The following is a 25820-nucleotide window of genomic DNA, read 5'->3' as shown; positions in this document are numbered from 1 at the left end:
TATTAAAAAAAGTGTTTATTTAGCTTTTCAAAGGAAAACCAAAATGTACATGTTAAGACTTTTAGTAAAAAAAAAAAAATGCACTTTTTAGATCTAAACTTATAATTTTATATATTAAAGATTATTTTATAAATTACTTGAGTGATTATCTCTACAAAATTGTTTTAGGTTGAAATAATGCCCTTAATATGGGGCTTACCAGTTAATGTAATACAGTATACGCACATGCATTCATTTTTGTTATTGCCATATACCTCAGGTTTGTTTCATAGTCAAGTCTTCAGATACATGGCTATAAAAACCTACTGTACCATTAGCCTAGAAAGCTAAAACCACATAAGAATTGTAGCCTAGAGTTGTCACCGAATATTTAATCTATTGTTCAATTTTGTGAAATGCCAAAGCTGCATGTAGTAGCATGAAAGAGAACAATACATTCTATATAAGCAGTTGGTTGTAAAAGGTTAATACAAGGAAGGGTTTTTTCCCCACATTAAAAAAAAATAAAAAAAATTACAATTCCGTTCCTCCAACTAATAAAAGCAGATTAAAATGTATTTAATAAATTAAAATGTGTGTAAACATATTACAAGTCTTTCCCTAATCTTTCCATTTCTTCAAGAAGGAAATCAACATCAGATTTTTTAGAAGCTGGATTTGAAATAACCATTCTGAAAAAGTTAGGTTTGTCTCCTTGAGGCTGGTAACTGACCATAGTGGTCCCTTCTTCCATCATATGAGCTTTAATCTGTGGAGCAATCTATATTAAAAAAAAAAAAAAATTACAATGTTGGCTTATGCAGTGTATAGAGACTCCATTTTGGTGTAAATAAATATGCTGGAACAATTTTGGAATAGGATATAGGAAAAGGTTTAAATAAGGGCCCAGGAAGAGGTTTCAGGATCTTCCAAAAAGGAAAAAATATTACTTTACACTCAAAGTTTATTATATACTATACAATGCCACATGATACATATTCATGAGAAATTTTTAAAAAAGTGCTTAAATATTGAGAAGGAAAAAAACCCAAAATAGGGGAGCAGGGTTAGTGTCTTCAGTCCCCCCTCTGTTCTCTTATTAGATAAAACCAATAAGGGTTTATCCTTTGATGTTTCTATTTATGGTTATTTAAAATGGAAACATTTCATTATATGTAATTCATTTGTGTACAAAAGCTAGTGAATTATTTTAACTTGCCACAAAGAGGTGGAGCCCCTGAAATGAAGAGCAATAATGGCAATAATGAAGTTATGGATTTGTACCTTTTAAGCCAGTAGTGTATCTGTACATATAGTATAACCAGGGGTGCTTCGCCAATGAGGCGAGTTGAGGCTGTTGCCTCAGGCGGCAGCACCCCACTAGGTACTAGGGGCCGCAAAAATGCTGCTCTTGGTACTTTAAGAGCGAATTTCCGGGGGAGGGGTCAGGCGGCAGAGGGGCCAGGATCGCCCCTGAGTATAACGGTTATCCACCTCATAGAAGTTGAGTGCACGGATTTAAAAACCATTTGTATAAACCACATCCTGACTGTGGCTCGACAGGCAATTGCAGCAAAGTCGAAAATGTTATACCCGCCAACCTTAGCAGAGGTCCTTAATAGAATCCAACAGGAATTTCGAGTCTAGAATAGCCTATATTCAAAACACTACAGCACAATTCCTGGAAATATGGACTCCATGGGAACTGCGAAATGTAGCTTAGATGGGCGATAAACCAATGTAGGACATTAGTAAAACCAGGAGTAAGAGTCTTGGGTCAAGTTCAATCTTGCTTTTGAATGGTCAATTTACCATACGCTGTTAACTCACTTATGTATTTTAATATTTTTTCAGTGCATATGTAGACTTAAGCTGGCACGCATGCGTTCTTTACTCAGTGTATACTTTTTTTTTTTTTTTTTTTGCTTTTTATCTACTTTCTTTTCCTTTGTTTTATTTGACAAAAATCTCTAAGAAAAATTGTTACAAAACAAAAAAAAAACAAAAAAAAAAACATTTGTTTGCCTCAGAAACCCTCTAGCTTGTATAAATAACTATCCTAACCATGGCAAAAACCAAGTTGGTTAGCAGTATAAAGATTTTAGCTGTTTATTTGGTCTCAGAAGAATTATAGTCTTACCTTATGCAGTTTTGCTTTCCATTCGTTATCTCTTGGTGTATGTTCCAGACTCGGTGGAATATACCAAAAGCAGACATTTGTGCACTCCGGCTTTAGAGAAAAAAAAAATATTTATATGGACTACTGTATGTATGATATACCATTTTGCAGATCTTGTAGTTAGTAGGCTAGCTAACTTATGGACATTATACTAGGAGGGAAGAGAATACACCTTTCCTACTTTACCAGGGTGCAAAAAGTAAAACCTATATAAAGCTGTGTAAAAACCCTATAGGAATTTAGAGGATCGCATGAGAAAAAAAAAAAATCAGAACCATTAGCTCTCTAATAAATTGTTCTCATAACTGGGATGCATAGAATTTACATAGGGAAAAAAAACTATACAATAACATTTTTAACAAAGCGCTTATACCCAACTTGTATTTTATTTTTTTTTAAATCTCTGTTTACCTGAGCTTTCAATGGATTGTCTCTGCTGTTCCAACCTCACCATGTCCATGCTACTGCTCCAAGCAGCATTATGTTACTAGAAACTACTTTAAATTTCAAAAATCACAAGAGGGACTTTATGGAACCAAGTAACTTGTTACACCACTAGGCAGCTTATAAACTACAGTTAACCAACCAATATTTTTAGTTAAGTATATACACATTAGCTCTCTGCAAGTTTCCTTTATGTTGCACAGTTCATTTTTTTTATGCCTTTAGTAGGGTACATTTCCCTACTTCCTGGAGGTCCTACCTAAAATGTAGTCTGTTAAACATACCACCCCTACTGTTACTATACAGATTATTTTCCATGCCACTGACTGGATTGAAATAGAAAGGAGGTTAAAGATAACAAATGTTTAATTCTGCATCTGGCAAAACATTTAAAGATTAAGAACCTTCAGCTTTATGCAATGGATTGCATCTATATTGTAGGGAATGCTATTTCTGAAGCTCACAGTAGTGTTGGCATTTTTGAGGTCTGCCCAAGAGACTATTTTTGCACCGAGGTCAATTCAGTATTTACTTCAGGAACATATAAAAATATAAATTTAAAATGCGAACTTGACCAATGTATTGATTAGACTACAAGATTTTTTTTTAATTATTAACCGCATATTTGTATTTACTAGAGACTTACCTTATCATTAAAGACAAGTTCAAAGTTTGATTTTGATCTGAGCTTATTATACAAGTATTCGGAAAGTTCGAGGATTCTGTTTATTTGGAGTTCAAAGCCACAGCTACCCTACAGACGAAAACAAAAAAAACATATATTCTAAAATTACACCTATGCATTATGAAAAAAAAAAAAAAAAAAAAAATCTACTACCAGAAACAATAGAAATAGTAAATACCAGATTTTCTTGTCAATGGAACATTTGCTATTGATTCAGGATCCTCAATTGATACCCATTAACAAAACAACTACTGTACTATACTATACTACTCAACAGCAAATGTACAACTGGCCATACAGATTTGCTGGCTTCAGTGTACAATCCAATTAGCGAAAGGATCAGTTACATAAAAGAGAGACGGCTATAAATCCAAACCAGAAAATACTTGAGGGGGGAATGTAAAAAGTCTCAAAAGAGAAAAAACTATTTGCACAAATAATTAAAATTAGCATTTTGCAATGTAATATTCTTAAATTGTTATTGCATTGCGAATTTTGATTGTGTGCTTTTTAGACATCCTAGAAGGTGTTAAGGTCCCCATAGACGCAAAGATTTCTCTTGCCAAACGACCGATTTTAGCGAAGTCCGACCAATCCTTCGAAATTATCATGCAGTTAGGGGGATTCGAGTGATCGAATATCTAATGATTTTTCGGCCCACATCTGTCAGGAAATTGAACGGCCAAGTTAAAAAATCTTTGTCGGCCCCAGTGCAATCTATGTATGTTTGCAGGGCCAAGCAGGCAGCTACCCTTTGTTTTCCTGGCAAATTGGTCTTTTTAGTTGATGGACAATTCGTACGATCGTTCCGTGATAATTGTCATCTCACAATGACGATCGGATCTTTTAAAAATCTCAACATCTATGGCCAGCTTTACATTGGTGAATGTAATAAAAGTCGGTAACCTGAAAGATATTCATAATGAAGAATTGCCTTTGCGTGAATTTAATATAACAGACCCAGAAGTTGTTAAGCGACCTCTTTGACAGTGGAAGAAGGTTTGAGAATTGTATAGATTGCACCGGCTCGCAATTAATGTAATAAAACATTTTACTGAAAATTACTATCACTGCGCACTGGTTCAAACTATTCGTAAACACTTTTCGCATTGCGAATATTTTTCCGTTACCCATGGATTGATTTTTTTTTTTTTTAAATTCAAAAAACAAACCTGGTACACAAGATATTTAAAAGATCCAAATACAAAAGAGGGTTGTGGGAGCACTCACATTGCTAAGTAGAAATGTATATAAGTATAAGGGAAGTGCTACTGACATAACCAAATGGGTCAGCTTAGTAATTCAGTAGATATGCAAATACATGTGTTCACAAAGACAGGGGTTTTTTAGTTACAAAGTTATGATCATAAAGTTGAAAAAGCCACCATACCACGTCAAGGTAAACCCCATATGTCGGTCCCTAACTTGTTTACGTCCAGTCATAGTATTGAGGATCCTGTGCCTCTCTGCATAATAGCATTAGTTGAAGTAGAAGTCTGCTGAACCTTGGTTTCTGTCTGAGGGCTAAATCCTCCCCCGCTGCTAACTTGCAGCTTTTAAGAGAGAGTGATTGCCCAAAACCAACGCCCATTTTTAAAAAAAAGTATATTATGAAAATGGTAAAGACAAAATAAAATTAATATAAGTGCATACTTAGAAAGTGTGTGTAGGGGCCCAGGGAATGTGCACTGAACCATTTGGTTATGTCAGTAGCACTTCCCTTATACTTATATACATTTCTATTTAGCAATGTGAGTGCTCCCACAACCCCCCTTTTGTATTTGCTATTTAAAAAGATCCACCATTGAACATTTACTAAAAAGTCTATAAAAACAAAAAGGTTATACTACATTTAAGAATTACCTTTGCCTTCCACATTAACCAGAATTTAAAGATATCCACATGGCGGCCACACTGGATTGTTTTGTCTCCTGTGTCATAGGATGTATCGTAATGCTTGTCCATTTGAAAGAGATAATCTGCACATTGCTTATTACACGACTGCAGAAGAAACTATTGGGTAAAGACAGATTTAATTATGACTTTATATGCAAGTAACTGAGTATCAATGTTAAGAGCAAAAATGTGTCCAAATCAAATATTTCTATTGCAGTACAGGCCAACTTTATGGGCCTGGTTTCAAAGAGATCTGCTAAATACAGAAATATCAGTTTTTCTTGTTATTTGCCTTGAACAGTGATTTGTTAACATTACACCAAAAAAATCACAAACTTAAACCCCTATTTGGAAATAGATTTGAAATATCACAAGTTAGTTTTCACTTATTATACAAGTACTCAGAAAGTTTGAGGATTCTGTTTATTTGGAGTTCAAAGCCACAGCTACCCTACAGATGAGAACCAAAAAAAAAAATATATTCTAAAATTACACCTATGCATTAAGAAAAAAATCTACTACCAGAAACAATATAAATAGTAAATACCAGATTTTCTTGTCAAAGGAACATTTCCTATTGATTCAGGATCCTCCATTGATACCCATAAAAAAAAAAAAAAAAAAAAAAAACTACTATACTATAGTAAACTACTCAACAGCAAATGTACAACTGGCCATACAGATTTGCTGGCTTCAGTGTACAATCCAATTAGCGAAAGGATCAGTTACATAAGAGAGACAGCTATAAATCCAAGTTAGTGACTTTAGAAGCCCCTCCACTAAGTAGTGGCCTCCCCCAGGTATCTTGATGTAACTTAACACCTACCAGAAAGGAAACATCCAACCATGGGCCACACATGCATGATCCATGCAACACTTGCAGGATCCCTGTACCAGCCCCTTGTGTTCTCCAACACAGCCCAACCACGCTGTGGAGGCCCACGCTCCGGCGGCCCTTCCGCGCTGTGGAGGCCACACTTCCACATTGTGGTGACCCATACTCCAACTGCTTTCTGCCCAGACAATCAAAACAAGGTTCTTTGAAAGAAAAGGCTGAGGAGTTAAGTGATCAGCTTAAAGGGATCCTGTCATGGGAAAACATGTTTTTTTCAAAATGCATCAGTTAATAGAGCTGCTCCAGCAGAATTATGCACTGAAATCCATTTCTCGAAAGAGCAAACAGATTGTTATATTCAATTTTGAAATCTGACATGGGGCTAGACATATTCATTTCCCAGCTGCCCCCCCGTCATGTGACTTGTGCTCTGATAAACTTCAATCACTCTTTACTGCAAGTTTGAGTGTTATCGACCCTCCCCCCCCAGCAGCCTAACAACAGAACAATGGGAAGGTAACCAGATAGCAGCTCCCTAACACAAGATAACAGCTCCCTGGAAGATCTAAGAATAGCACTTAATAGTAAAAGCCAAGTCCCACTGAGACTGATTCAGTTACATTAGTAGAAAGAAATTTCACAGTAGTAGAAATAACAGCCTGACAGAAAGTAGTTCCATCCTAAAGTGCAGGCACAAGTCACATGACTGGGGCAGCTGGGAAACTGACAAAATGTCTAGCCCCATGTCAGATTTCAAAATTGAATATAACAATCTGTTTGCTCTTTTGAGAAATGGATTTCAGTGCAGAATTCTGTTGGAGCAGCACTATTAACGGATGCGTTTTGGAAAAAAACATGTTTTTCCATGACAGTATCCCTTTAAGTATAGTAAATCTACCTCTCTCCGCAGCTCACAAAAGGAAGCTGCAATAGCAGGCTCGTAAGATATATTGGGAGGCTGTTAATTCTATATACTTGCCCCGAAAGTGAAATTGCCTCTAACCCCCAACTGTTATGTTAGCGGAGTATGGATTTCATGCAAACCAACACATGAATTGAAATTACCACTTTCCCAGAGAGAATGCTTGCCAATAATCAAACACCATCTGCTGTCCTGGACTACCTTACTAGCCACCCAACCGCTAGGGGTCAGTTGGGCAAGTGTAACATGTCAGTCACTTGTACCCACTACTGCAGGACCCCCGCCCATCAAGAGCCTGTCTCTCTACAATCTGGCTACTCAGCCCAATCAACTTTGGCCATAGCACCCCCAAGGCAAGCATCCCGACATTGTTCTAGTTGCAAGCTACAGGCACTGCAAGACCGATTGTATGTATATTGTAAGTTGAAAGATGTCTGCTATAACTACATATACTGTATATAGGCCTTAAACACAGTAATCTACATATGGTCCTGGTAGCTGCTTTATACTTACCCCTCAGTATCAGAGGACTACTATATGTAGGTTCCATCTGCATTAGCAGAAGATTGAGCTGAGATCAGTATCTCAATAAAGGCCAGTAAAATAAAGATCAGAATCTGATAATAGGCTGCTGACTCAAGTAACTTTATCTATAGAAATACCATAAAATATGCAGATTTCTGAAACCAACACCCAGAAAAATGATTGTATTCAGGTTTTTCCTATTCCTGACTAAGCCCCACCACCATCTCTGTATACTACAACTACAGCTCTCTGTATCCTTTAATTGGTTGTCATAGCAGCAGGTCAGTGTCACAGCCAGGATTTCTATAAAATAACAGAAAGTACACCTTTTGGGCCCAGGCGGACTTCCATGCTGCTTGAGTGACTACAGTGTGACTGACTACTGTAAAACAGCAAATAAACAGTAAGAGACTAACACCCCCCAAAGCTAGCAGTATAGTGAGGAGTGAATGTGTGTATACTGCAGCTAATAACATACCTCCCAACATTTTGGAAATAAAAAGGAGGGACAAAAAAAAGTTGCCGTGTGTAGTGCGGCGGAATTTTTTGAACATGCCCATTTTTGTGGCCACACCCCCTAATTACCATGTTCATTTTACAAAATTTGGCAGATTATGAAAGTTTGAAAATATTTCTGTGTTTTTTTTTCCCCCAATTATTAGTTTTACTAATAAAGGCGAATTGCTCTTTAAGCTGCGAGTGTAACTTTTCCCAAGGGACCCGTTATCTTATATTGTTACAATTACTTATTTCCTTATCTTGAAATTGTTACAAAAGTATCTTATAAGCAGCTGTGGCTGTTCTGGGCTCTCTGCCAAAAGCCAATTAAGTTAGAAACTTTGTTTCTTTTTCTGGCTGTTCAGTGCAGAGAAAAACTGGACTTTCCAGTACAAATGAGGGACTGTGGGTTGAGCTGTCAAAAAAGGGACTGTCCCTCTAAAAACAGGACAGTTGCGAGGTATGTAATAACTATGTAAAAGCAAGAGCTCTGCCACATGTTCCATGATAAACTCACAGGGGGAACCATCTTAACACATTAGAACTACTTTGCCCAAGTAACAGTTTCTATAGAAATACAGCCCACCGCCCTTTCTGTATACTCTGAGTTGCAGCAGCTCAGTGTCACAGGCTGGATTTCTAAATAATACAGAGGGTGCCTGCTAGGCCCAGGCTGACTTCCATGCTGTCTCAGTGACTACCGTGAGATTAACTGCTGTTAAGCAAGCAACTAACAAACAGCTTCCCAAATAGTTCTACCCCCAAAGCCAGTAGTTTATGGAGGAGTTAATGTGTATTTACTGCAGTTAATAACATTATAATACACAAAAGCCATGAATATCTTGTAAATTATATCCTTATAAACGGTGAGTTCTGATGTCATTTCTGTCACATGACTCACTGAAATTTGTGTATTATGATAAATAAAGTACCCCCAGTTGCAAAATATGAGGAGATTAGAAGTTACCTCGGAGTTCCATGACCTGTATGAAAACACTCGGCCATTGGCCTCGTGTTTTTATATGGTCATGAAACTCCTCGGTAACTTATAATATCCTTATATTTTACAAGAGGGGGTACTTTATTCACTATATATTACAGAGAGAGCTCTGCCTCATGTTTCTACCTGCTCAGAAGATAAGGAAGTGAACTGCTTCTCCCCCTGACATCATGTCCCTCTCTTACTCCACCCCTAGGCCTGGCCATCTCCTGCTTTTACTCATTACTTCTCACCTAAATACAGCTACATGTGATTCTGCCCATCTGACATAGACCAGTGTAATCTGGCTGCTGGTCATTCGGATCCCGTCATACAGCCCTTGCTCTTATAGCTCCAGGGCTTTCCTTAACTGAATGCCCTCTCACACACCTATTTGCTGGATTGGAGTCCATCAGGAAACAACAAACAACAACAACAAATACATTTAAGAAACAGGTTATCAGTTTCTAAAATTAAAAATGTAACCCGTATGAAAAATAAAACAAAAGCACCTTTCATTCTCAACCCAAAGTCTTTTGCAAATTAACTTTGGCATTTACCTTTTGCCTAATAAGGATTGCTGAGCATTGCAGAGGGACTCCCATAAGTTTGTGAGGATTCCAAGTGACAGAATTAGCTCTACATAAAAACAAATGCATAATTATTAATGATGCCATTAATTTACACCATTTGGAATGATTGAAAACTATGCTTCATTACCTTTCAATTCCACTCAATTTATAGCGATGCTTTCTGGACAGCAATAATCCACCACCCCAAGCTGCCTGAAAGAGGAATAAAAACAAAGCCTGTAAATAATTTTTTGGCTAAGATGTTGTACATCACTGGTTAAAATGAGCATTAAAATACAAATAAAAGGGACACTACAGTTACACATTTCCAGCATTTATACCCTTAGGGCTATACAAAATAAATTAATGTTACTACTGTATAATAAAAGTGGATGTTATGACAATATTCACGCTATGCAAGTATACACTGGTGATGCCATCCACCAACATTATAAAGTAGATGGGGGGGATGGAGGAATACCAGGGGGTAGATTTATCAAAGAGTGAAGTTAGAGACCTCCACAGTCTGCAGAGGGAAATACTGCCTCTCTCAATTAATTTCTTTGGGATTTTTAAAGGCATATTTATCAAATGGTGATAACCTTTTGATAAATACGCCTTTAGAAATTCCATAGAAATGAATGGCGAGAGGTGGTATTTCACTTTGCGGACTGTGGAGATCTCTAACTTCACTCTTTGATAAATCTTCCCCCCCATGTTCCTTACATCAACATGTATCCAGAGTCAACATTATACGCTAGATGGTGGGGGGGAGGAAGACTATGTTCCTTACATCAACATGCATCCAGAGTCAACATTATACGCTAGATGGTGGGGGGGAGGAAGACTATGTTCCTTACATCAACATGCATCCAGAGTCCATATTTCTTACAAATATCAGCAATAGCGATGAGAGGATCAAATGCACCAAATACTGTTGTCCCAGCTGTGGCACCGACATAAAATGGATGGTGTCCCTATAAATAAAGCGGATACATTAAAACTGGCACAATTAGGCATTAAAATAAACCAGAGCACTTAATCATGATGCATTCAAGCTATACACAAGGACAACAGAATGATTTTTAAATATTTGTTTTGCAAGTGATAAAGTTTTGCCATACAATGTCTATTTTCAAGGCTCTATGTTACAGTCAAATCTAGTCAGTATTTGAGTAAACTTGCTTTATGTTTAGATACCATTTTCAAAATTTTCAAAAGCTCAGTAGCAACATGTAAGGGCTTTGTTTACAGTGCACAAAAGTGTATTTATACGTGACACACAAGCCACATAGGTGACACACAAGCAACAAATGAGCAGTCCTACAAGAGCAATGCCACAGGTCTTAAAGTGATACTGACACAAAAAAATGAATTTTAGCATATGAATGTACATTGATTGTTACCTATAGGTCATGTTGATCATTTTTTGCTGAGAGGTTTGTTTTTGTATATAATTGTTAGTTGAAGTTCCTAAGCCTGACTCTCTGACACCCTGACTTTGCCAACCTGACTGTCCCATCTCAGCCTGTTAGTTACAGTTTCTAATGCTAACGGACTCCTGCTGCACAAATATGGCAGCCCCCTCATACAGGAACATGGGGGATCAGACAGGTAATGTAAAAGCATCATGCAAATACTTTATGGCAAAGTTAGAAGTAGCTTGCAATGCCAATATTATAATAGATATAAAAAAAAAGTTTAATTTCATGTGTCAGTATCTCTTTAAGAGAACGTACTGTATGCACAGAATAAATGGTGCATGTGCACAACAGGCTACTTCCCTCCCCCCCCCCATTTTTTAGAGCCAAATCAGATACAAAACATGCATTTATACACTACCCCCAAAAGATTAAGAGTTCATCCAACTTACGTGTCTTTTTGCTTTCTGAACTTTATCCTCCAGGTCAGATGGAATCATTTTACCCCTGTTGGGAGGAAATACATCTATGTCACACTTGATCAAACAATGGATTATTGAATTATCAAGTGTTACTGTTAAGTTTATCCTTTATTTACATAGCAGAAACATTCTGCAGTGTGTGTTCCATTACATCATTCCATTGTCCTAGTGGAGCTTGCAATCTAAAGTACCCGTCACATTCACACATGAATGTGTACACACTCAATATTGGCCCTTCATCAGCAGCCAATTAACCTGCCTGTAAGTTATTGGAGAATGGACCTAGTATTATTTTACAGTTACATAGTTAAAAATCGGGTTGAAGAATAAGTTCAGCCCCTCCAAATGAAACCCTGCATTCATACACATACCCCTCACATAGATATGGGTGTATGTAAATTAAACTATAGAGTTTAGTATCACAATAGCCTTTGATATTAGGTCTGTCCAAGAAATCATGCAAGCCACTCTTAAAAGCATGAACAGAATCAGCCATCACAACGTCACTCGGCAGTGTATTCCACAACCTAATTTTGAAGAACCATCTATGCTGCTTCTTCTAGTCTGAAGGGGTGTCCTCTGGTGCGGTGATCCTATTTATGGGTAAAAAAGGTCTCTTGCCATTTGTCTATAATGTCCTCTACTTGATTACACTTTACAAGTAGAGAACATGTCCCCTCGCAAGCGCCTTTTTTCCCCCAGAGAAAGCAATACCCAACCTTGACAGTCTACCGTCTAACCAGTTTAGTTGCACGTCTCTGCTCTCTCCAGCTCATTTATATCCCTCTGGACTGGAGTCCAAAGCCACACTGCATACTCCAGGTGTGGCCTTACCAGGGACCTATAAAGAGGAATAATTATGTTTTCCTTGAGTTCCTTTTTTTTTATTGTACAAGACAGAACTTAATTTGCTTTAGTGGCCACAAAAAGACACTGCCCAGAATCAGACAACTTGTTATCTACAAAAACCCCTAGATTCTTTTCAGTTAAGAAAACTCCCAACACACTGCCATTTAGTGTATAACTTGCATTTTTATTATTTTTGCCAAAGTGCATAACCTTGCATTTATCAACAATGAACCTGAATTTTCCAGGTACAAATACTATGTTCCAGACCAACATTCCTTAATTTAACCAATAACCTTCTGTGTGGCACTGTATCAAATTCTTTAGCAAAGTCTAAGTAAATCACATCCACTGCCATCCCAGAATTGAAGTCCCTGCTTACCTTCTCATAAAAAGAAATTAAGTTTGTCTGGCAAGATCTATTATGCATAAAAACGCTGGCACAAACCCATAGTATTATGATTTGCTATGAAGTCCAGTATCTTATCCTTTATTAACCGATAAAAAAAAAAAAAAATAATCAAATGAGCATTTTTTTTTTTTTAGTTGTAATATTGTGAAGGCAGCCATCTCAGGCCATTTTACCCGGTCATGTGCCTTCAGAAAGAGCCAGCACTTCAGGATGGAACGGCTTTCAGACAGGCTATTGTTTGTAACTGAAGAGTTGCAGTGGGACATTGATTTTTACTATTGAGGGAGCTGTTATCTGGTTACCTTCTGCTGATGGGCTGCTGAGGGAGGGGGGCGAGGACTGGGGGTGATATCAGTCCAACTTACAGTGTAGCAGTAACTGAAGTTTTTCACAAATCACATGACTTTGGGCACCTGGGAAACTGACAATATGTCTAGCCCCATGTCAGATTTAAAAATTCCATACAAAAAACTCAATTTGTTCTTTTGAAAAATGAATTTCAGTGCAGAAGCCTGCTGGAGCAGCACTATTAAATGATGCAATCTGAAAAACAAAAAGACGACATGTTTTCCCATGACAGTATCCCTTTACATTTTTTATCCCCTAGAAACTATATTATTCTAACACTCACTTCATTGTGGTTCTCTACGTTATTATATCAGATGCTATACAAATGTATAAACCATCCAGGGCTGTTAAAAGCATCCATTGAGCACCTGTGAGCGATATAGTGAACTAAAAAACCTATACTTCATTCCTCACAGGTGTTCAGTGAGTACGGTAGCTAAGTTAACATGTAATCCACTGCTGCAGCCCCCCCCCCACACCATTTTAGGCATCAATTGACCTTTTAAACAAAGTGTTTTACATCACTTCGGGTAATCTTGTTTATTTAAATATAATGGAGTCCAACGGTTCTCATTCATCCATGTCATGGTATATCTATAGTAATAAGTCAACTGGACTTGAGCGGAAGGTCTTCCAAGAGAAAAAAAAAAAAAAAATTCAGGAAGGCCAGTCGATTTGATTTAATGACAGTATACACTATATTAACACACCAACACTTCTTGAGGAAACCCACCTTTCATCACACTTTACTGCAATGACATTGTCTGTTCCAATACCAAGAACAGAAGATGCTTTTCGAAAAGAGTAGTGACTCTGAAATAAGAAAATTAATAAAGATCCAATTAAAGACAGTGTTACTGTAAATTGTCTAAAATTATTAGAAGTTATATAGTTCACAAAAATGACCCTGGCCATATTGCTTGACAGTCATAAGGAAGATATAGGCAACCTTCAAATAAATTAGAATGTTACCTTTTATTGTATTTTCACTGTAACCATAGATCATGGAATCCCACCCAAACAGTATGGAGACCCATAGGTTAGGAAATATACATTAGTTTTCCAGATAAGGAGGTCCCAAAATTTGAATCACCATACCTTAAGCCTGCTAAGACAAACTTAAACATTAAATAAACCCTAAAAAAAGATTCTTGTGCCAGCAATATGGATTTGTGCAACTTAGTTACCATCAAGTACAAGCCACTATTTTATTATTACAGAGAAAAAGAAAATCATTTTGAAAAATTGAAAGTTTTAGCTTAAAACGTATGCAAAGTAAAGGTTAGTAAAGGTTTTTAAATAATTACCTACCTGTTCTGATGTAAAGACAACAATCTGTGGAAGTGCCGACATTCCCTTTGTTTTAACTATGGGGAAATATTTGTAACGAGCTGCTTGAAGGCTATAAAGATTGGAGATTGTTCCACCTATAGGGGGAAGAATAGGGGAGGGAATTTACTAAACATCTATACATCAGTGGGCTTATTTATCAAAAATTGCATTTGGGAGGTTTTAGAGTTTATTATTCAACTTCGAATAAACTAACAAGTTAAAAAGAAAAAAAAAATTTGAATGTTTATTAAAAAACCTAAATATAGAAACCTAATTTTTGGGAGTGTACAAGAAAAAAGAAAAAAGTTACAGTTCTACGCATAGTTCCTTGATGATGACAAGGTCAAGGATTGTAGTACTAGATGCAGTTTGTTTCAAGATTAAGAGGGTCATTAAATAAAAATCTGCTAAAAACTCAAATTTAATTTTTCACTAGAATTTTTTTTGAGATTTATTATACCCCGAGGCTACAAAAAACAGAATCCAAAAACCCACCATCTCAGACCTGCCGAGGTTGTATATAAAGTCAATGGGAATGGTGGTCCCTATCCTATTTAGAAGTTTCTGTGGTCTGTGTTGGAATTAGCTGAAAATATAACTATTTGGGCAAAAATACGAAAAAAATAAATAAAAAAAATCAGGCTTTTTGTGGAAAAGTGTGGGAGGAGTACTGGTTTTCACTCGATTTTTTCAAGTTTTTCCCCGATCCGATTAAAGTGTTCTTTTATTAATAATAAATAAGGGCAAATTGTGTATTCTAGTTTGGTCTGTTTTTTCTTTTTCTTTTTTTTTTTTTTTATTAAAAATAAAAATCAGATAAAATCGGATTTTGATAAATAACCCCCTAAGTGTACTGGGTCCATTTTAAATAGAATGGTTTATAGTTTTTGCTTACCAGGAGAGAATATACCATCTGCTTCATTTTCTCCCCAGCCAATAATCTCTTGCATTTTTTTCAGCACAGTCTCCTCCATGGTTATGAACACTGGTGCAATTTCATATGTAAACCTTTAAAAATTGTTAAATAGTGTTAAAATTGAAGTGTGAAATTTTCACTCCTCGCACTGGATTTTTAGAACAAATCTCTGGGTTCACTTTTGGTGAAGTTAGAATAGATACTTACTCAAGATTAGCATCTATTACAAGCAGTTAACCTAAATTTCTCAAGTACCTAGGATTAAACTAATGCTGTGCAATTCTTCTATTAAAACAGACTTTGCATTGTGCTGCTGCACATGCAACAAACCTATGCAAAATACATTTTTGGGGAAGATAAAGGGGTTCCAGATTATCCCCCCCCCCCATCATCAGAAGTGTGCTTACCAACCACTTTATTATTGCAGTATATAAATACGATATTTAATAATATTTAATATGCATTTAACCAAAATATTTTAGAAGGCCAAAGAATATTAGAATTACTGTTTGAGAATAGGATTTGGTAAAAGAAGGCATATTACAGTTTTCATACATAAGAGCTCAGCCATTTTATATCCATACATGTTAGTGTTAGCAGTTGCAGTCAGCCATTCACCAGCTAGTCCAATTATGTCAAGGCCACTGGAAAGTTGATTGAAGTAACGTGGATGTCCTTATAAAAGGGGAAGAAAAAAAAATTTACGGGTTTTTCCACAGGTTCAGGTTGGAGAAGTGAATTTAGACTGGGCTACTTGTGTAGACTTCATTTATTAAAAGTTCTACTCACACCTAGGCTATTCATCAAGTATGTCCTTTCCTATGACTCTCAGGGCACTAGGGAGTCCAAGCTAATGCCTTGCATGCAGGACATTTGCCACCTGCTCTAAATCTCCTCCAACATGGGCAAACAAACTGATAATGATGTCAATACAAAAAAAGGTAATCTGAAACACCACTGGAAAAACATTTCAACTGCAAAACCATCCAAGACTGACTCCTACTGAATTTTGCAGACAAATCTCAAAATCCATAATTTTTTCAAAGTTTTACCGAATGGCAACAGCAGTTTCTCTCCAACCAAATTAGACTATTACAAAAAGGTATTTACAGACACTTTGTTAATTCTGGAACAGGAGATTTAGCACTAGCAACAAGACATACGGTCTTCATAAAAAAAAAAGAGAGAGGGGGTGTATTCAAAGTCCGAATGCCAAAAATTTGTGTTTACCATAAAATATAAATTTTTTGTGTAATAAAAATGATTTTTTTGGGGGGGGATTTATTAAACCCAGAGGATGGAAAAAGTCAGAATCTGAAAATCTGGCATCTCAAATCCAACCTTAGCAGTTCTGAGTTGCAGTTCTAAGTCAATGGGAGAAGTCCCAAAGATATCTTGATCTGCACTGGGTTTCATGCAATAATACTTAGATTATGTGGTTTTCGGGCAAAAATCTGTAAAAAAAAAAAAAAAGAAAAAAAAAAGAGAATAATAATTTGTAGTTTTTCCAGTTGGAAAATCCTAAAATATTTGTACGAGTACGTTTTTCAAAAATATTCCTGTGAAAAAAACTACAGTATTGATAAATAAGGGAAAAAAAAAAAACACAACCTGTGTGGATTTGGTCGGAGTAGTTTTCAGAAAATAATGAGATAACTGGGCCTCCCCGAGGTACATTTATCAAGAGTCAAATTTCAGGTGGTGAACAGTAGAATTCTTAAAGGGCCAGAGTTTGATAAATATCAAAAAATTGAGTTTGGATAACTCATTAGTCACAACAACAAAACAAAAATCTAAAACTCTAATTTGAAGCTTAAAGTAAAAAAAAAAAAAACAAACAAACACACTACAACATCTTTGTTATATATCATTAAAAAAAGGCTACAAAGCTTAATAAAATGCAAACAAAAATTTACTTGATTTAAACTTTAATACTATAGCTTCAAGTGCAGACCATCTAGGAATTCACTCAAGGAATAACTGTACAGTTAAATTTACCAATTGCCTCAAAAGAGATTTAATTTCCTCACTCTCTGCTTACCTGAAAACTTGTGATGTATGGCATCTAATAAAGACTGATATCAGCATATTATACCAGAAGTCCTAAACACTAAGGGGCAAAAAAACCCACACACACACACACACAACTCAAATCGAGTTTCTAATGAAATTTGATTTGAGTTTTTAGGTCAATCATATTCACCAGAGTATAAAAATTTGGATTTTTTTGATAAACCTCGATTGGTTGAATTTCCACTTCATGGGAGTTTAAAAAAAAAAAAAAAAAACAAGTTCGAAATTTAATAAATGTGCCTCTAAGTTTTAGAATTATTCTGGCAACTTATTATGATGTAGAGTGTTATATGGAGACAATTTGCAAGTTTGAGTTATTTAGCAGCTATCCAGTTTGCAATTTCAATCAAAATTATCCTAGCAACCATGCATTGATTTGGAGACTGGAATACTGAATAAGAAGAGACATAATAAACGTAGCCATAGCAATTAATTTGTAGCCTTCAATTTTTAGATGTGGTCATTTAAAAGCAGAGAAAAAAAAAAGAATTGAAAAATTGCTTAGAATTAGCCATTCTATTAAACACAAACTTAAGTGAACCACCCCTTTAACATAAAGTATCATTTATATACTCACTAACCAGTAAAATGCCAGCTAGGTCATCACAAAACCTTTAGAAAGCAAGACAATACACTTAAGAATCTACTTTTTCTGCTCAGGAGATCTTGAGGTTCAGCTGCTGAAGAGCCATGAAACAGCAATGGTATAGCTACAGAGATTCCTCACCAGAGGTATACATACTCCTGTTGTGCGTTTTTTTAAGTCAGTGGGGGGTCATTCATGAAATTTGCACGAAGCAGGATTTGTATGGTGAACTTATTTGCTCTGTGAATGTTTATATTCATCAAGCCAGTATTTTTAATATGAGGGCATAATTCAGTTTTGTTTTTTGTTTTTGTTTTGGAGCTTTTTAAATATGGCATAATCATAAATGACAAGAACTTAAACCACTCAGTTACCGCACAACCTTTGTTTCAGAAAAATGGGGGGGGGGACATTGCAAAGCTTTGGCTTAGTTTTTTTTTTTTTTTAAATGATGTAAAGCCCTTACCTGTTTTTATGCTGTATTTCAGAGTATCCCTACAATCAACAAGAATTTGTTCTAAAGGCTCTGGCTGGTCAGGTAACTCCAAATTAAATCCTTCCAAGCCATCTAGTAGCTGGTGTGGATGATGAAAGTCAAGAACTTTGCTTTCCCCATCGTAGGTCTTTTTAATATGATTCAAGAGAATATGTAAAACTTCAATTAAAAATTGTTCTGTGCAGTTTTCTCCATTTCTTGCAGGGAGCAGGTCTGTAAAGCAACAAATATAATCTTGACTAGAATGTTAACAAACATACATTTCCCATTTTTAAGCATGCCATCTCCATCTCATTGCTTATAGCTTGATTTCAGTCAATGACTATTATCTGTTAGGCAGGTCACAATTGCTCCCCAAAAGCCAAATAAAAATCGGAGCAGAAACAGTGGCCCCTGCTGCTTGTAAGTGGTACATCCTGATATTGTTAGAGGTAACTAACAATATAGCAGTCACATTAACATGTTATGTGCATCATATGCCACATTATTCAAAGCCATAAGCACTACTTGTCCAGTAGCAGTAACTCATTAAAATAGTGCTTTACATTTTTATCTTAAAGCCATTGTTAGAAGACCAGTTATAGGATGATGATTTTTGAGTGCCAGGGAGAATCTAGAAACTACACGAGGGCACTAGTAGAAAATGATGCCAAGTGTGTGTGTGTGGAAGCATTGAAATGATACTAATGGAAAATTGCATAATGATGCAATGGAGGTAAATTACACATTGATATTAAGTGCTTTAGAGAAAGATAGTATCCTAAAGGCAAAGCTAATCCAGTCCCTGCTATGCAGAAGACAAAGTTAAGCCAGTCCCTGCTATGCAGAAGTGAATCACCACTTGATTTATCCTATGGGTTAAGGGCAATTTTTTTCCTGCAGTCCTTCTGAATAAAGGCTAAAAGACTCATGTGCAAAACATTTGGTGAAAAAATAAGCACATGGCATCCAAATAAATCCCATTTATGAAGATTCTTTTCCTCTTCAAGTGCTCCTCAATACTTGCACAGTAAACAGATCTGTTTCTTGTACATACATTGATGCATGTAGTGCTCTTAGTAGACAACAGCAGTCCTGTAATGACCTCTTGCCTTGAGCAGGCAGTAGTTCGAGACTTGCATATTCTATTATCCTACTGAACCTTACACATAATACCCACATTGATGGACCTTGCAGTTTGTTACAATGTATTACAAGATGCAAGTTGAGTCAGGCTCAGATTTTGCAGCACATGCATATACTTTGAGTAACAGTTTGGCATATTGGGTTTAGAAAAAAAAAAAAAAAACACATACTGAGTTGAGATTAATGTGTATTGCATCTTACAAGGCCACACACTCCAATTCTTTTGGAAATCTGCTCACTTGCCCATTAGTCACTTTTACAATTAGATTAGATAAAATGCTTGACTTGCTAATAAAATAAAAGATGGTATGGCTCACAACTATGATAAGTTTACCTGAGGAATAAATGTTTGAGAAATCAGAAATATATTTGTCATTGCTCTTTAGTCTCTCTTCACTGGTAGACTCTTGGCAAATGTGTTTTTCACGGAGCAGCTTGGACGAACCGTTTCCTTCATCTGTGTGTGTACCAACATTTTCCATTTTGTCTGTTGAAAAAAAATAAATAAATAATAACAGGAACCAACAAGCTAATTTTTTATTGAATGGCAACTGAGAGAAATATGAATACGGTAGGATAGCCACAGAACAAATCATATTCTCTACAGATTTGTATAGTTTAGCCCTCACTGGAATATGTCATAATAGGAAGAATAGAACACTCTGCACTACAATTGGCCTCTGTGGCAAGAAGGCAAACTCTATGCAACTGTTCACATTTTGCCGAGCTGCACTGGTACGTTTGCTTCAGAAACTCTACTATTGTTTATATAACAAGTTGCTGTGTAGCCATGGGGGCAGACTTTCAAAGCTGAGAAAGGAGGAAAAAGTCACAGGATACACAGCAGATAACAGATAAGGCCTGTAGTATACAAAGGGATTCTTCAGAACGTATGTTATCTGCTATGAATCCTGTTCTTGAAGGACTGCCCCCATGGCTACATAGAAACTACAGTAGTTTATATAAACTATAGTTAGTGTTTCTGAAGCAAACACACCAGTTTTATCAGTGCAGAGCAACTGTAGATTTTATGGCCATTCCTTTAAAAACACATTTTCTGGTGTCACTGTTCCTTTAAAGACTACATATCAAAGAACAGCCTGTGTACAGAGTGATAAATATGCCTTTGCAAACTGGAAGGGAAAAAAAAACAAAAAAAAAAAAAACACTTGAATGTAACAATTACTAGTACAATCATTACAGGTAACTTTCTCCCAGAGCAACATTTTTAAAGGAGGAACAACCCATACGCAAAACCTGGTTTACAGGAGGAGCCCACTTCTCCAGTCTTACTCACACCCAACCTGAACCACACCCCGAGAGTGTAGGTATTAGGTCAACACACACATCACTAGTATTATGCAAGAACCACAGGGGGGCATCAATTTATTACCAGTTACATTCTACTTTACCTGTGCTTCCTGAAGGTGTTGGCAAACTAGTATTTCTAGAAAGTGGGAAACTTACTTGTTTAGCTTAAACACTCACAAACAAGTGCAAACACACACAGTGCCGTTTTCTTATACTGTATGTTTTGTTTAACAGCCATATTGCATGGTCCATAAACAGCACCTCTAATGGTCACCGATTATGCTTTTGGTGTTATTACTAGAGATGTTAAACGGGAGGTGAACATTGTTAGGCCTTTTTCATTAAAACTATTTGAACTCTAACTCTCCTTTTAGGGCTATTTTACTTTACAGGCTTTGGCCAGATTTATACTGCAGATGATCATATGCATGCTCTCTGGTTACTACAGGTATTGGACCTATTATCCGGAATCATCGAGACCTGGGGCTTTCCGGATAATGGGTCTTTCCGTAATTTGGATCTTCATACCTTTAGACTACTAGAAAATCATATAAACATGAAATAAACTCAATGGGCTGGTCCTTCTTCCAATAAGGATTAATTATATCTCAGTTGGGATCAAGTACAAGCAACTGTTTTCTTACTACACAGAAAAAGGAAATCATTTTTAAAATTTTGGATTATTTGATTATAATGGAGTCTATGGGAGACGGCCTTTCCGTAATTTGGAACTTTATAGATAACAGGTTTCCGAATAACGGATCCCATACCTGTATAACACTCACATGTGTCACATTATATATTAGTAATCTCATGTTTTAGAACAATACATTTGGCAGCATGCAAATTACAAGTTTGGTCTACAAATTTATTTTAAACTATTGCACGTGATCTCTAAAAAGAGTCAGTTAAAGAAAAGCTTTATCTGGAATTATATTTATGGCTTTTTTTTTTAAGACACTATTGGTTTTAATAAACCCTTAGAGGTGGTACTGGGAAGCAAATTACTTTGTTCCATCAAATTAGAATCCATGTTATATTCCAGAGGTATAGAAGAATGGATTCGATTTTTTCAAAGCAGGATTTAATAGTAGCCGTTTATTTAAGCCTAGTTCACATTTATTCAAAAAGGAAAAATGGAATACACTCTCAAAAAAGACTGAGTCGAGCACAATCTCCCTCTAAAATGGGGTCAAGACACCTCTGTTCTTACTTAAGGTGACTACAGTATGCATCATGATTAATATTCATGCTAAGAACAGCAGAATGCTATTTATTTAAACAGCTATACATTATACAGAGGCAAAGACACCCCAATGTAAAGCACACATACAAAACTATACAGACTACAATATACAGTTACATACAAACTGTGCACACAGCATAAGTGGTGTGAAAATCATGAAGAGTGCTGGACATGAAGCAAGGCAATTACCATTATCTCAAAAAAAAAAAAAAAAAAAAAAAAAAAACTGTAGGGACCCATAGGTCTAATGGCCACTATGGCTTCATGCGCTTAGCAGTGCCTCATTTCCTTGTTGCTGGGTTAAAACCCATGTATCCATTTGCACTAATTTATATAACCGGTTCATTGGCCAGTAGGTTGATGACCATATCCTGCCTCACTGTAATATAGTGATTTGCAGGGGGAAGTCAGTCCTCTTTGGCCCACAGCAGTTTATCTGGGAGGATGTTCCACTGATGAAATGAAAAATGGTCGCACTCTTGTAAATTTCTTTTAAGAAATTTACAAGAGTGCGACATAAGGCACCACTTTTCGTTTCAACATATTAAAATATTCTAATCCCACGCACCACCTTTAAAAGGTAAAGTAATCTTCAATTGATATTTAGTAGAGTGCGCTGCCATCTCTCTTTGCACCATTAAGGATATTCCATTGAACCTAGAGTCAAGGCCCCAGAAGCGTTAGGCCCTAAATGGACAACCCCTTTAGAGACGTCAAGGTTACCTAGTATGCAGGATAGCCACTGTTATAGCACTCTCTAGAGAGAGGGAGTTGGTGAGCTTCTGAGCAGCTTTAAGCTCCACCAAGGAGGATAGAAGGAGTAGCTGTCCTCCAGGCCATTCTATATAACATCTAGGGGCCGATTCACTAAGGGTCGAATATCGAGGGTTAATAAACCCTCGATATTCGATTAGGAATTAAAATTCTTCGACTTCGAATATCGAAGTCGAAGGATTTAGCACAGATAGTTTGATCGAACGATCGAAGGATAATTCCTTCGATCGAACAATAAAATCCTTCGAATCGAATGATTCGAAGAATTTTAATCCAACGATCGAAGGAATATCCTTCGATCAAAAAAAGTTAGCCAAGCCTATGGGGACCTTCCCCATAGGCTAACACTGACTTCGGTAGCTTTTAGATGGCGAACTAGGGGGTCGAAGTTTTTTTTAAAAAGACAGTACTTCGACTATCGAATCGAATAATTTTTACTATGAATCCTTCGATTCGAAGTCGTAGGTCGAAGTAGCCCATTCGATGGTCGAAGTAGCCCAAAAAAACCATCGAAATTCAACGTTTTTTACCTTCGAATCCTTCACTCGAAGTTAGTGAATCGGCCCCCTAGTGAGTGAAACTTTACACTGCTTTTCTCATTTAATATTTAATCTCCTCAACTTTTGGTTTGTTGTACAGTGTATCCCAAGACAATATTGAAATTGCCTTTATTGCTTTAGTTTTGAATTTAAAATATTTGTGGTTGTATGAGTAAGATCAATTGAAAATGGTTTTTCCTGTTTCAGAAACACTACCGATTTACATTCAAAAGTTCACTTTCAAGTGTTGCTACAAAACATACATAGCCTAAGGTGGCCATACACTATAAGATCTGCTCGTTTGGGTAGGTCAAAATGAGAGGATCTTCCCCCCAATATGCCCACCAACGGCAAGGTGATGTTGGGTTAATCAAATCGTTTGGCCCTAATGATCGGATTATAACAAAGGAAATAGCACCAATGGGAAGAGGACCACATCAACTAGCCAATGTGGTCCTTTATCACATAGAAAAATCAAACCTCCCTAATCAATATCTGGACATTTTTTTCTTATAGTTTTTATTTTCAGTTATTTGCCTTTTTTCTTCTTCCTCTTTTCAGCTGTCAGATGGGGGGTCAGAAAGTATTGCTCTGTGAAATACCAATGGATTGCTACATTTTTTCTCTCTCTCCAAATTCCAGGCTCTCATTCAAACCACTGCCTGGTTGCTAGGGTATTTGGACCCAAGCAACCAGATACTCAGAAAATCAATCTTCATTTAATAAAATTTAAGATTTAAGGTACACAACACCTTTAAATCCCACATTGGCTGGATACTACCATAATAATAACACCTTGGTATAATCATTAGACTCAGAACAAAGTGTTTTATATATCACTAGGAAGGATTATTTAACATACAAGACTATGTATACTTTTAGCATATTTTTATACTTTAACTACATAATGCTTTTTGTTGCAGATAATCCTGCTAATTTGGGAAAACTGTTTTTCACTTTGGGTTTAACAAGGATTGTAGAGCGTCTTTATACAATAGATTCAATTTGTTGATCTGTAGAGAAGTTTTTCTACTTTATGTGAAATATGGACTTATAGCAACACAGAGAGTCTAAACTATATAACTCTATGCAGATTCCATTTTTATTGCATTTTACATTTTTGTTTTATTACATTCATTTAGTTATGGGAAGATACACATTCTAGTGATATAATGCACATTTTTTTGCAGGTCTCTGTACAGAAACATGGTTACATTTTTCAACAATGCATTTAGGTGTGCTAATAAATGTAACATGTTAACTGTTACATACCACTCCTACTACTTTTTAGAGTGTAAAACTAACAAGTGAGGTTTGTTCCACTATAAACAGCTGCAAAGAGGTGGGCGATTTCCACATGCTTAATGAATAAATAGACAAGAACTTTCTTTTGCCCACCATATCTGTGAGTCTCCCTTTTTCTTGTTATAATAGTGGATTTAAAAATATCAGCTTCCCTAAATTAAAATGTATATTCTCCTATTTTTTTATTGGTTTCAATGATCAATCTCCATATATTTATAAATGGTGCCAAATAAGTTACCTACCCAGCAACAGTTAATTGCCTTGGGAATAAACCCCCTATTACCAATCGAGACCTATGTCTGCTTGTACTTTGGTAACATTGGCAATTGGTAGGTATATCAATGGAACAGATATACTATAGTATTTTTTTTTTTTTTTTTTAAATATCAGTTTATACTTATTTAAAATAAATATTGCCTCTGTGAAACATACCTTTTTTGCCAGTTTACTTTTAAAAATGTAATATGGGTATGGGCTTGTGGACTATGGTATGCATTTTTCGATTGCACCTGGATTGTGATTTTTCAGCATATTGACTGACTTGTCTATAAACAGCCTAGAGCTTCACAAGCAAACAAAGAGTGACATTTTTACACTTACGTATGACACTGGAAACCGTAGAAAAATCCATCACTGATGTCCCCTTAACAGCAGTTTCCTCTCACCTTCCGTACAAGCAGTTTGCAGGTGAGCGGCATTGCAGCCCTATTTGGATTCCCTGGCAGTGGGTGTGGTCACATCAATTGTTCTGACAGGGAGTGGATACTCCTAATTTGCACGCTGACCTATTTATCATTTATCATTAGTAACCCTTTTTCCTATATGCAGTTGCAGGCTGAATTCCAGAAATAGGGGCTTAAGTAGTTATGTTGTTTGTTGATACTGGTGCATCTCCACCTGCAATACCTCCCCACAACTCTCTACATGTTACCTTATAGACTTCTGCTATTGGTAATAATATTTTGTGAGTTGTAGTTCAACATCTACCCATCACTGTAAATACTGTATTAAGGGTTATTAAAGGTAATCTTTTAGTATGATGTAGAGAGTGATATTTTGAGACAATTTGCAATTGGTTTTCCTTTTTTTATTAC

At 36.3% G+C, this 25820-nt stretch overlaps 1 protein-coding gene across 1 annotated transcript; it reads right to left on the bottom strand.

Annotated features, from left to right (window-relative positions):
* On the bottom strand, positions 1-25485 carry gad1.2.S (glutamate decarboxylase 1 (brain, 67kDa), gene 2 S homeolog). Its single transcript, XM_018269489.2, has 15 exons — positions 25327-25485; positions 19886-20038; positions 18397-18639; positions 15856-15946; positions 15251-15363; positions 14335-14450; positions 13757-13836; positions 11388-11442; positions 10375-10491; positions 9663-9727; positions 9503-9581; positions 5151-5300; positions 3249-3356; positions 2120-2209; positions 1-760 (listed from the first exon to the last, which is right to left on the bottom strand). The coding sequence occupies exons 1-15, from the start codon at positions 25355-25357 to the stop codon at positions 587-589; spliced, it is 1665 nt and encodes a 554-aa protein (XP_018124978.1). The 5' UTR covers positions 25358-25485; the 3' UTR covers positions 1-586.
* Positions 25486-25820: the final 335 nt, after the last annotated feature.

The sequence above is a fragment of the Xenopus laevis genome, chromosome 6S (genome assembly GCF_017654675.1).
Source record: "Xenopus laevis strain J_2021 chromosome 6S, Xenopus_laevis_v10.1, whole genome shotgun sequence".
In the NCBI taxonomy this organism is placed as follows: Eukaryota; Metazoa; Chordata; class Amphibia; order Anura; family Pipidae; genus Xenopus; species Xenopus laevis.
The sequence above is the reverse complement of the archived record's forward strand: the minus strand, read 5'-3'. Positions and strand labels throughout refer to the sequence as shown.